General features: G+C 35.7%; 2 protein-coding genes across 3 annotated transcripts in view; one reads left to right on the top strand and one right to left on the bottom strand.

The window, feature by feature from the left end:
* LOC112500748 (protein APEM9) overlaps positions 1–2340 on the top strand; it is an 8769-nt gene extending 6429 nt beyond the window's left edge. The window contains exons 5-6 of one of the 2 annotated variants that reach the window (XM_025104319.1): positions 987–1339; positions 1739–2340. In XM_025104319.1, the coding sequence (XP_024960087.1) occupies positions 987–1339; positions 1739–1868 (483 nt within the window). In that variant the 3' untranslated portion in view covers positions 1869–2340. The other variant, XM_025104320.1, reaches the window with a different exon arrangement.
* Positions 2341–8887: 6547 nt separating this feature from the next.
* Positions 8888–11406, bottom strand: LOC112499988 (pollen receptor-like kinase 4). Its single transcript, XM_025103247.1, has 3 exons — positions 10761–11406; positions 9859–10491; positions 8888–9513 (listed from the first exon to the last, which is right to left on the bottom strand). Exons 1-3 carry the CDS (start codon positions 11404–11406, stop codon positions 8888–8890), a joined length of 1905 nt encoding a protein of 634 aa, XP_024959015.1.
* Between the last annotated feature and the right edge of the window lie 1213 nt (positions 11407–12619).

Here is a 12619-nt window from a genome sequence, read left to right as displayed (position 1 = left end):
ACTCTTCGGACCACCATTCGTGGACGAATGGTCTCCAAGAGGGGAGTATTGATACGTTCCTTATGGGGGGTTGTATTGGTACTCCTTGTCCCACACCGCACCTTCGCAGAGGAGATGCTGGATTCATATAGTACTCCTTGGCCTAACTGGTAAGACGCGTTTTGTAAAGCCGTGCGGGTTAACCCAAAGCGGGACAGTATCTGACCCGGTTGGCCAAGGTGCGTATCATCATGCCATTATATTGAAAATTTTGCTGAACCATGCCTACTAGAGAAGCAGGTTTTTCTCTTATGTTAGTAATTGTGGCGGGGTGAATGTAGCCACGTGAGAGAGAGGTAGCGGATTGTGAATCTACTGTGGAGGTTCAATTCCCACCTTTTACCCAAATAAATGAGTTAACTTCCTTTTTTTCATGTGTATAGAAGATATAAATCTGATTTTGCTCTCATATTAAGTGAGGTTTATTCTCTTTTGTACCTTTTTCCAAGTTGGTTTTAATGTAACAATTCAGGCTCTGGGTCCTCCCTTAACCATCATCATGTATTCTTGTGGATAGTGTTGAATGCTCAGTAGAACAGATAGAAGGAATTTTTTGTGATATCATTTTCCTACTGAATAGATGGTTTAATATAGTTCCTTGATTTGGGCATTGTGGGGCAATTCTTGGCAGTGAAAGGAGTATCCGGGTAATTCTTAATGATAATCCTGGAAATCTTACAGCTCTTATCCCCATACACTCTGGTCAAGCCTAATCAGTGACAAAAATGTCATTAGCAATACCTTTCTTGACAATTCCCAGTTTTCATATTATAATCGTCTTTGAGTTGTACCTCAGATTAACTTGTCACTTCAGAAGTAAGATTCTAAAAGATGTTCATCTGGTACTATGACATTATCTGCACTTAAATGGATAGTGGTTTGTATTAGTTTTTCCATTATATTCCCTGCCCTTTACAAAGTTCTCCTGCCTGTGGTTTCCTTTTTAGGAATATTTACGGCGTTTACAGTCCATGTACTCATCTAATGCCACTGGATCTCAGTCCTCCACATCAGATTTGCTAAGAGATGGGAATGTAACCTCTTCTGTTTCTAACAAAAAACAAACGCCATTTGAGGGATCATCAAAGACTCCCGGGAAACAACCTGATGGGAAGGATACTGCAAAAGAAGCAATTTTAAGATATTCCGCACAGCATGTTCCTACCTTTTGGTGGTTCCGCACTCTCAATGTAAAGTTCGGTAGCATCAAGTTTGCAATATCAAATGGAAGTATCCTTCTGACAGCTTTGATGCTTCTCACTTTTTATTTTATGCGGAGGAAGAAACATTCAATAACAAGGTAAGAATATTTGATTTCTTCACTGGTCTCCATAAAGCTATAACTTAAATGGCAAAATTCATGGTGTTTTTGGTACCCGGGCAGGACAAAAAATTGTTTCCTATGTTTGGCGCTACATTGGATTGGACTGGACAAGACAGGACTGAGTGGGACAAAAATGCACCAAAGCCAGGGAGATGAGACAAGATTGATAAATTATTAAATTACTCATATTAAATTAAACTCTAAAACCTTCAACAATTGTTTCGCCTGCCACCTCACTCTCGCATGTCTAATCCTATCCAGTTCAGTTCCCTCCTGTCTTGTCTGTGTACCAAATTCAAGTAACACTAAAATGATATTTAAAAATTGGTTCAAGTATGTAATGGTATTTGATCGAAAAAGTATTTGGCACTGCAGTATTCTAAAGGGACAGGTCTTGTTTGTAAAGAAGGCTGTCTTGGACTTGTGGCAACTTGCATTCTCATACCAAGTAAACCCCTTAGCTTCCATTGAGCCTCTCCAAACTCCAGCTCGTGTAAGCCGCTGATGGTTTAAACTAGCCAAACCCGAGTTCAACCAGATGGTCCTGCCTGCCTTGAAGTTAGCCTGCTTCAATTGGTTTAGGACAGTTGAGCTGAGCTGATTATGATCATTCTTGAAGCTGCTAATTAGATGAACATTATTATGCATGCTTAGTTTCAAATCATTAAACCACACACCAAATATGTGCCTCAGTGCACTATAGTAACATGCTTGATTCTGTACCTTCAAAAAGGAATTTGGAACATGGTAATAAATTGCATGTTCTCATTGTTAAGCATTGGACAAAATTTTTTGTAGGTGTTGTGGGTTTTGTTCTGTGTTTATTATTAACAACATATCGGTCAGTGTTGTACTCTTTAGGGTAGAGGTCAAGTCTATATATATTTACCCTCCCAGACCCACCTCCGGATGGGATAGATGGGTCTCATTTTGGTTTGGTTTGATTTATCAGTCATTCGAGCGGCAAGTTTTAAGTACTTTAGGCCAAAAAGGCTGATACTTTATGTGTGTTTAGCTCTTGTACCCGTAAGGTTTGTGTTTGAACCATATCTTGTAGCCTGTATAACCTTCCTTCACTACAGGAGTCATAGGTTGCTGGCTTTGATACTCGGAGTAAATGTTTAATAAAATGCTCATACTATGTTGCCTCCCATATATTGAACCCATCATGACACTCCAAAGTAAAAGCATGATCTTTCCTTCTAGGCTGGAGGGATAAAGAGCTATGTAATGTACTTTATCTGCTAGGTTACAGATGGTCATTTTAAAATATAAGGTAATGATTGGTAATCATAAGATAACTTATTTTTTGAGCTTATTGAAAAAGCTCCATTTGGTACGCTATATGCTAGCTTTTTGAAAAAACTATTTCAAATAGTATATTGGAGTTTATTTTCACTTTTTTCTAACTATGCCTCTTATATTTTACATAAATGTGCTTTAATAATTTTCTTTTAGGTCATTTTACATTATCATAGCTTATGAGTTAGTTTTTACCAAATGTGACTAGTTTATTGGCTATCAGCTAGCTTATTAACCAATAGCTAGTTTTTCAGCTAACAAACAACTGTCAACAACTAGCTTAGATGATCGTTGGCTCATATATAACTATGCACATACGATAGATTCGTTTTTGTGTTTGCATTATAGTAGTATTCGGATACTTATAGGCACTTTTGATTCGTTTATGCAGGTTAGCTTTATGTTTGAAGCTATCACATAGCCTTTAATAGACCGGTTTTTTTGCAAATAGACCTTTTGGGAATAACCTTAGCTTAACCCTACATGTCATTCAACACTTGATAACGCCAATTCGGGACTTTGTCAAAACTCTCTTGGCCAAGTCTGCTTCTTGTTAAGGATCTAAATATCGTTCTAAGACGCTAATACTTCTTGTTTGACTTTCCTGGGCTCAATCAGTCTGACATCTGAAGTTTAATACATTCATAACTTTCGGGCTTTAAAGACACAATGAGGCTATCAAAGTATCAATCTTGGTTGGTTATAACTTATAATGGTATTAGTGGGCCAAAAGCGTAAATCTGCATTTTGTTTCTTTTGAAATTGATTTTATTTGGGGCATTTTCATAATAAAAGAACTTCAAATACCAAACTCCATTTGTGATCCAGGTTAGATCACCATCAATGCTATAAACAAGAGTCAACCACAAAACTAGTACCCCAATAACAAATTCGTAGAAACTAGAATAGGTTTGCATTTTAAGCGAACACCTAGTTTAGTCAACAACGAATATATATATATATATGGGCTTAATCAAATGAGAACCGAATAGTTTGTGGTAATTGTGAGATCCAATCTCAACCACAAATCAACGGATAAATTAGGAAATTAATAATTATGGTAGTTTGAGTTAAAATTATAATTAGAGGACATATTAGGTATTTTTTTTAAAAACTCCTCTCTCCGACCTCCAATCTCCGGTGAAATCGGTATCACAGTATATCATAATGGGTATCATATTGTGTATTACAATGGGTATCACATTGTGTATCTTTGTTTTTAAGGTTTGAGTTGGTATCATAGTTGGTATCACAATGGTATCATAGTAGATCACAATGGGTATCACATTGTGTATCTTTGTGATTACTTGGTACCTGCCGGATTAATGTTCACCGGAGGCCGGAGATTGGAGGTCGGAGAGATGAGAGATAAGAGAGGAGTTTTTTAAAAATACCTAAAATGCCCTCTAATTATAATTTCAACTTAAACTACCATAATTATTAATTTTCTAATTTACCCGTTGATTTGTGGTTGAGATTGGATCTCACAGTTACCACAAACTAATCAGTTATTCCTTGAATGAGCCCCTATATATATATATATATATATATATATATATATATAGGGTTGGGTTCACGTGAGACCAAGAGTTTTTTTGTGAGATTCGTAAGACCAATTTGTGTTCATTGATTAGTTTTATAAGTTAATGATCTAATGGTCTAAATTGCACGGTGGCAATTTTGTGATTATTGAGAAGTCTCGTGGCATTTATGAATATTTGGATTTTCAGATTGTAGATCTAATCCAAGGGTTGAGAATTGGTCTTATGGGTCTCACGAAAAACCATTGGTCTCACATGATCCCAAGTCTATATATATATATATATATATATATATATATATATATATATTGTGGTTAAGATTTGACCTCACGGTTACACAAATTAATTAGTTCTCATTTGATTAGGCCCTTATATATATCTGTACTATATTATAAAATATTTGACAAAAACTCTTAAAAATCACTTTTTATGCGTAAAGTACTGTTTATTAATGTATATTACTTATAACTCAAGATTACAAGTAGATTGTGCGTAATTATAACTTATTAAAGCTCCATATTTGAATTCGTGTAACTAACTGCAGATAAACATAATCAAATATAAAATATACATCTCATTTTAAATATAAAAAAATCTAAAATATAATTAGGATAACCATTGAATTCTAACAGAATACTTAATTATTATCTTTATAAAATGTTATATTATTAAAACAAAAATAAATTATTTCGTTATTAAACTTTAATTAAATTTTTTTAAAGAAATTACGTAAAAAATGAGAACTTTTAAATAGTTGATTTGATATTAATATTGATATATTTGTTTTTTCAAAATTTTATGATATATTCAAATTTATATTTTATTCAAAAATAAAATCATTATTGCTTTCTTAAAAACACATAAAATCGTATTATAACATTGTCAGAGACAAATAATAAAATAGAACATTAAAATCGAGATGTATCTCGCTGCATTGTGCGAGTACTCTTCTAGTATATATATATATATATATGTATGTATATATATATGTATATATATATATATGTATGTATATATAGGTTTGCATTTTAAGCAAACACGTAGTTTAGTCAACAAAATATAGGGTCATTCAAGAGAGAACTGACTAATTTGTGATAACTGTGAGATCTAATATCAACAATAAATTAATGGTTAAATTAGGAAACTAATAATTTTTGTAATTTGACTTAAAATTTTAATTAAAGGGCATTTTAAGTATTTTAAAAATATTATCTCTCCTCTCTCTCTCTCCTACCTTCGGCCTCCGGTAAACTTTATTCGAGCACCTAGTAAAGACAAGATACACAATATCATACTCAAAATACATACAATGTGATATCTTAGAATATACCAAGCAAATTTCGAGACTAAAAAAAATTACATACAAATGATCCACGTTGTGATACCCAAAATACATACAAGATGCATTATAATACCTAATATAGTACCAACTGTGGTACCACTGTGATACCAACTGCGGTATCATATAATACCTATTGTGATACCAGACCTTCAACACACAAAACCTTCGATTTTCAGATCTTCGATATCTGGATGTTTTCAGATCTGACTTCGAATGAGATGGAGAGATCAGACTTTCGATATTTGGATGTTTTATCCGATTTTGATTGAGATTGAGATCTGGATTCGTTGAAGGTCTTGATATGATATCGACTCCTTCTTGGTCAACGGCCGACAAGAATGGTGAACATCGGCCGATGAGATGGGGATATGGATTTGTTGAAGGTCTTGATTTGATATTTGGATGTTTTCATCGCCACCATGTAAATTTTCCAGATATGGATTTTTTGATCTGGGTACGATGCAAATCTGGGTTTAAAGCAAGTCATGGTTGATCGAGTTTTATGGGAATCGATGCTTTAGGAAGGACATGTGATGAACAGTGAGGGGACGTTGTGATAGGTGTAGTTGAGGGAGAAGGAAGGTCCCAGAGAAATGGTGGTTGACACTGGAGAAAATGAAGGTCGAGATCGGAGAAAATGGAAGAGTTGAGGGAGAAGGAATAAAGTCGTTGATTTGCTTGTGAAATAAAGAGAGTTAGCTACTTGAATTCAAAAATAGAATATTAAACCAATTAAAGTAAATTGAATACTCAATACAATTTACTAATTTACCATTCTACTTATTTTAAGAAATCATACTAATTATCCTAAATGGTTGGTTTAAATTGGATCTCATTGTTACCATAAACTAAACAATTCTCATTTGATTAGGCCTATACATATACATATGCATATGCATACGCATACAACAATGAACCAACAGGGCGGAACATAGTTGGTTTATAGGGTGGTATACTTGTTCAAACAAGTGAGGATTCAAGTCTAGCAACTATAGGTGGGAGTTATGGTTCCTTTGGGGATTGGGCTCCTTGTTGATACTGCTAATACCCGGCTTGAGTCCCAACGATCAAGCGAATGAATAATAGGAATAACACTAAACAAATTAAACTCAAGGGTCAAAGTAAATGGAATAAAGTAAACACGACACGTCTCGGTTGGTGACCCCAAACGGCTACTTGGGCTGTACCTTGACGACTTCTCTTGTGGTCTGGGTTGTGGTCCAAGTCTTAAAGCAATTTGTGGTGTGGACTACTCGGCGGAGATGGGCCTAATTTGGCCTAAGGAGTTTCGTAACCCGACCTTGATCTGGTTAGACGTTAGAGTAATGGACGATCCGCCAACCAGGTACTGGGCTCTTAAGCTAGCCTGCCTAGCCACATAGCGGGTTGTTGTGTGCCTGATTTACATTTCACATGATCCTCTTGAGACGTGGTAGTTTGGACCGGACTCAGTTGCACAAACATTGAACCAACAATCCCAACATAAAGTAAAAGAGAGAAAATCTATTGAAATTTTTGTTATTTGTACAAGATTGAAAGACAAGGCTTCAGTATGTGTGTTTGGTTTGAAGATGAAGAAAAGCTAAAAATCGTGCATTTGGTACTCGGTACACGACGAGACATGATAAAACAAAACTTATTATTCACGTTTGACGTGACATGAACTGGGACATGACAAGATTGAGTGAGCCAAGAATACATTTTATTTTTGTCCTACCAATACAAGTGGAACAAAAAAAAAAAAAAATCAAAGATATATATAACGATTGCTAAATTTATTCTATTCATGTTAATTAAAACGTTAAATCCTTTCACAATGCAGAATTAATGATGACAATACCATCTTGAATGGAGAGCTTATGTATTGGGGCATCTTCAACCATAACAGGTTGAGATGGATTCTAAATCCCCAAAATCAGAATATATATCATATCACTCAAAAATAGAGTCTTGCAGGTAAGATGTATGCAGATTTGTCATTTACTCCAAAGGGTAGAGTAGTCTATATGTGTAGGTGATGGTACCAATTCACTATCAACTCGGGTTTCAAACCCTACCCAATCATGTGAGTTTTCATGTGATTTACAAAACTGGATACATTTCTGAGTATGCTTTACATGCTATTTATTACATGTTTTTAATCGGTTATAGCACCACTTAAAATAATTTGATATATCAACTACGTTAGTCATGAAAACAGTAATTTTGGGAATACAGACCGAGACATTGATTCAGTTTAAAAAATGAATAGAAACCTATTGTCAGTAAGTACTAGTATATATTGCAAATGTCGTCTTTGTATAGTGTTAATATTATCATATCAAGGGTTCCTCACCATACACTCGGTTACAAAATTCACATTATATATAGGTTATGTATGTATGTACGTTTCAGTACCGGTATAACATGTTATGTGTGCAACTTATGAGCTTATTAGTGTCATTCAAGAGAGAAGATGAGCTTTAGCGAGTAATAGACAAATCTTTATGATTTCAATTGTTTCAGTTTTTTAAAGTACAAGTTGAGAAAAACTAACCAAATGGCTTTTGGCCTAGCGATATGTGAGTCTTTGACTTCCTAGGAAGGCAGGGGTTCAAACCTCACCAAAGGTGAGGAGGGTGTGTGGGTTTATTTGTTCTATTTCTCATATATAAATATTATACACTTCAAAAACAAGTTGGGAAAAACTAGTAAGAATAAAACATTCAATGTTAAATTTTAGTTTTTGAAGACTTCCGCTATGTATGTTTGTTTCTGGTATTAAATGTAGTAAGATTGGGATGTTATTTAGCTACATATTGTCGAGATCGTTATGACATCAACTGTTTGGATGATTTAATGTTTTCAATCCAATCTCTTGGAAAGTTCCAAATTAAGATCCCACAAATATTGGATGTAGAAATCCAGATATTTCATAAGATTTGTTTGTAATAATGTTTTAAAATACATTCTGTTTGTAACAATCAATTAATAAAAGGTAATTTAGATTATTCCTTTTTATAAAATTCTTTTTGTAATAATCAATTAATAAAAGATAATTTAAATTATTCCTATAATTTTTATAAATTATCTATAAAGAATGAAATTCAATTCCATTCTAAATTCTACAAACCACTCACACCGAACATTTCAAATCCTTCCAATTTCAAATCTCTAAAAACATTACGTCGGACCGAACACCCCCTACTTTTCCTCACTACGATTACACAACCTTTCTTGTTTCTCCTACAATATTCTCAAAAATACCTTCACGGACGTCCTAAGCCCCTGAAACCGACATTTTACCCTACTAAAATGAATCTAACCTGCAATTTTTAACCTCGTTCATCATTCTCGATGTCATCGTTGTTGTCGATCATCGTCGTTCATGGTGTCTCCATCGTCGTTTTTCTCTTTCACGTTCTCGATAATATCAACAACTTCTTTGATATCCCATCTCTTGTCTACATCGGGTTCGCAACAACTCAATCCGATCTTCAACAACTTCACCATCTCCTCTTCGTTACCTTTATCAAACTCTCCCATTTCTTTATCGAACACATCAGTTGTGAGCTCCTCCTCCTTCATCATCGAGTCTACAAAGTCTGCTAGCTCGGTGTCACCGCCTTTGCCTTGGTTGAACGAGTTCGCCAATAACTTCCCCGTCATGATCTCGATAATCATCACCCCAAGACTCCATACATCTGTCTTCTTTGTGATGCGTCCCTGTTTCTTGTACTCGGGTGATTTGAAAGCGATCATGACTTGTCGTGCCTGTTCATGGTTGGTTATAGGAACGAGTCCATAGTCAGTGAGGAGTGGCTCAAACTCTCGGTTCAGTAAAACGTTTGATGACTTGAGGTGACCATGAGGCGCGATAAGGCTTGGAAGCTCGTTATAAAGGTGTATAAGCCCTCTTGCTATTCCTTTCACGATCTTTAGCCGAGTAGGCCAATCCAGGCTTTGACTTCCGCTAGATCGGTTTCCTGAAACGTTTTTGATTACAAATTAGCTCCCCGAGAACATCAGATATGTCACTACAACAAATTTGGCTTTATGGGTTTTGACTTCTGCTAGATTGGTGTCAATCGTTTTGTTCTATAAACTTAAAATAAAAAAAAACAGTTTATTAGGACATTTGGACATATTTGACATACTATAAATCGATTCTGTTGTAGCATGTGATTATGATGTTTAGAAAGCCCAAATACTAATAACTTCAAAATCAACTTAAAACCATGATAAAACGTTATGGACAACTTATAACTTAAAAGGACTTATAATCAAACATCAAGCTTTGGGCTTGGGACGTCATAAAATAACTAGCATACCGTGAAGATGAACGGCCAAGCTGATGTTTTCGACATAGTCCACGACAAAGAGTTTCTCTTCTCTCCGATAGTAAAATGCGATAACGGGTAGCACATTCGGGTGATCCAACTTGCCTAACCGTTGCATATGATTAACGAACTCATCTTTTGTGACGTTATTCATTTGCTCGAACTTCTTCACGACCACCACTCTCTGGCGGCTGAGAACAGCCTTATAACTTGATCCAAACGCCCCACCACCTAGGATCACCGCCGACGCCTTCAACAACTCTGCCAGGTTGAACTTCTCTACATCGTCTCTTAAGAAAGTCAACGCATCAGCCTTTTTGACCACGGCTGTGGCCGTGGCACAACCTTGCTCCATTTCGTTATGTTCAGATGAAGGTCCCTTCTTGCAGGCTGAAACTTGAAGACAATTTGTGGAAGATGGGCCGAATTGTTGGAGGATGATGAAAGCCGCTGCGATTGCCACCACCGCTGCAACAACCACCAATACTGTTATGATGGTTGTGGTGGTGGAGGTGTTGTTGCCGCTGGTGGCGGAGGTGGAGGGAGAGGTGGAAGAGGAGTCGGGAGTGGAGGTCGCCACCTTGCATTGTGTTCCCAGTGGTGCTCCACAAAGCTCGCCATTACCTATTGTCAAAAGGCATTCATGCTTGAATGAATTAAATGGATCGAGATCCTAGGATTTCAATGCGTCATATATAAAAGTGTTGTAATAAGTTTATCGGAGCTCTTTTGTAATGTCGTATAAAAAAATCAATAGAAAGCTTTATTTTAAAAGCGTCCCAAAAACCTAAATCCTGTATGTAAAACGGGTTATTAGGATACTGTAGACCCAATTTTGTTAGAATGGTTGTTGTTCTTGCATCAAAGATCGAGAGAAATGACCCAAGACTCACCGGAAAATTGGCTCGCGGGGAATTCCTGAAGCCGTTTCGGGATAGGACCACGTAAATTATTGTTTGTAAAGTTTACGATCGTCAAATTATCTTTCACAAACATAGGTATTTCACCCTCAAATCGGTTGTTCTCCAGCAACAAATCTCTTAGCTTCGGCAATGTGGTTAGCGACGCAGGGATTTTACCATGGAACTTGTTGTTTGCCAAATAAAGCTTCTTAAGCCTTTTCATCCCATCAAAAGCATTCGCTGGAATCTCACCGGAAAACCTATTGGCCGTCAAGAAAATACTTCTCAATCCACGTAGCCTTTTGAACTCCGGAAATCCACCTTCAAAGCTATTGTTTTGGAAGCTTATCGTCAACAAAGATGGCAGTTTGGTCAAGATTTTGGTATCAATGGTACGGCCGAGCTCCTTTCCTTCGAGTCGTATCCCCCAAACGGTGTCGTTGGCACAAAGAAGACCATCCCAGTTGGGTGTATTTCCGTCACATGGGGTGGTTAATGGGTTCCAGGTGGTTAACTTATCTCCATTAATGAGAGAATTCTTGAAGTCGAGAAGGGTGTCGTTATCGGAACTATTTACAAGGTGGAGGATGGAGATAAAGAGGAGAAGTTGAAAAAGGCTAGAGGGGTGGTCCGGCATCATGACAACGACGGAGGTTGGCGGCAGTGGTGGGCGCACGACGAGTGCGCGCCCACCGGAGGTGCAAGGGAAAATGGACAATGATGGCAACTGGTAAAAGGTACAAAAAACTTGAAGATGGAATGGATTAATATGGGCATGAAACAAAGATCAAAGGGAGAAAGAGAAAGATAAAGATGCCAGGGAGAGATAGAGAGAGAGATTTTAGAGAGAGAAAAAGAAAAAAAAGGAAGAATGAAGATGGTAACAAGAATGAAGATGAAGAAATGGTCCATAGAATGAGACTTATGCGGATTGCCTTCAAGCATCAATATTTATTTCTAGTATTAGTATTTTTATAAATAAAAATGAATTAGTATGATGAAACATAACTCCTTATTTTAATTTACTAATAATAAAATAAAATGTAGTTTAAAGTTATTAATGTTTTTAGTTACCAAAAATACCAATCGATCACATGACCATGAGAGAGTGGAAACATCCTCATCTCATCTACATATCTTCTTCCAATATATCATCTTCTCATTATTAGGATCATCAAATTTAATACCAATACAATATTTCAGTGCCATTTCATCACTCTTGATTCTTCTTTAATTATATTGATGATGATCAGTGATGATACATTGTTATGGATATATATATATATATATATATATATAGAGAGAGAGAGAGAGAGAACGAGTGTATGATTTTTTATTTATCAAGAATATGTTATTAACTTTGTGAACTTATTACAACAATAAGATTCATTCTTTAGTAAAGATTATTTCAAAATTTTGATTTAATGATGAGGCGTAAATAGATAATTTTTATGTGTAAGTAACTTTTATAGTATTTAATGAGATGTTGTAATTTTTTATATGTAAGTTACTTTTATGACATTTAATGAGATGTTACAAATTATTACTTTTCAATATTCTAGAATAAAGGGCCATTACCAAACACTTACTCGGTAAGCACTTACCGGTAAAATTCAACATAATCACTTACTTAACCGGTAAGATTTTAGTTCACTAAAAAGACATCGTATGCAACAATTTACCTTATAAGCGCTAACCATGGTAAGAGTCATCACCATCATTTACCGGGTAAGATTCTTGGTCCTTACTATATACATCTGTTGTTTACCCATAATGATTATAAGAACAAATAATTCAATGATAACACTTCAATGATCAATAATTTGGTTGTCTATTGATTCAAATGATTG

This window comes from Cynara cardunculus (assembly GCF_001531365.2).
Source record: "Cynara cardunculus var. scolymus isolate 2C chromosome LG 17, CcrdV1, whole genome shotgun sequence".
NCBI classification, from domain to species: Eukaryota; Viridiplantae; Streptophyta; class Magnoliopsida; order Asterales; family Asteraceae; genus Cynara; species Cynara cardunculus.
The sequence above is the reverse complement of the archived record's forward strand: the minus strand, read 5'-3'. Positions and strand labels throughout refer to the sequence as shown.

Bases quoted from the DNA above. Each gene is read 5' to 3' on its own strand.
- LOC112499988 (XM_025103247.1), bottom strand. From the start codon at position 11,406: ATGCCGGACCACCCCTCTAGCCTTTTTCAACTTCTCCTCTTTATCTCC. The intron at 10,492-10,760 runs GTGAGTCTTGGG...TTTTGACAATAG, and splicing joins CCCCGCGAGCCAATTTTCCG to GTAATGGCGAGCTTTGTGGA. The intron at 9,514-9,858 runs GTATGCTAGTTA...AAAACGTTTCAG, and splicing joins CTTGGCCGTTCATCTTCACG to GAAACCGATCTAGCGGAAGT.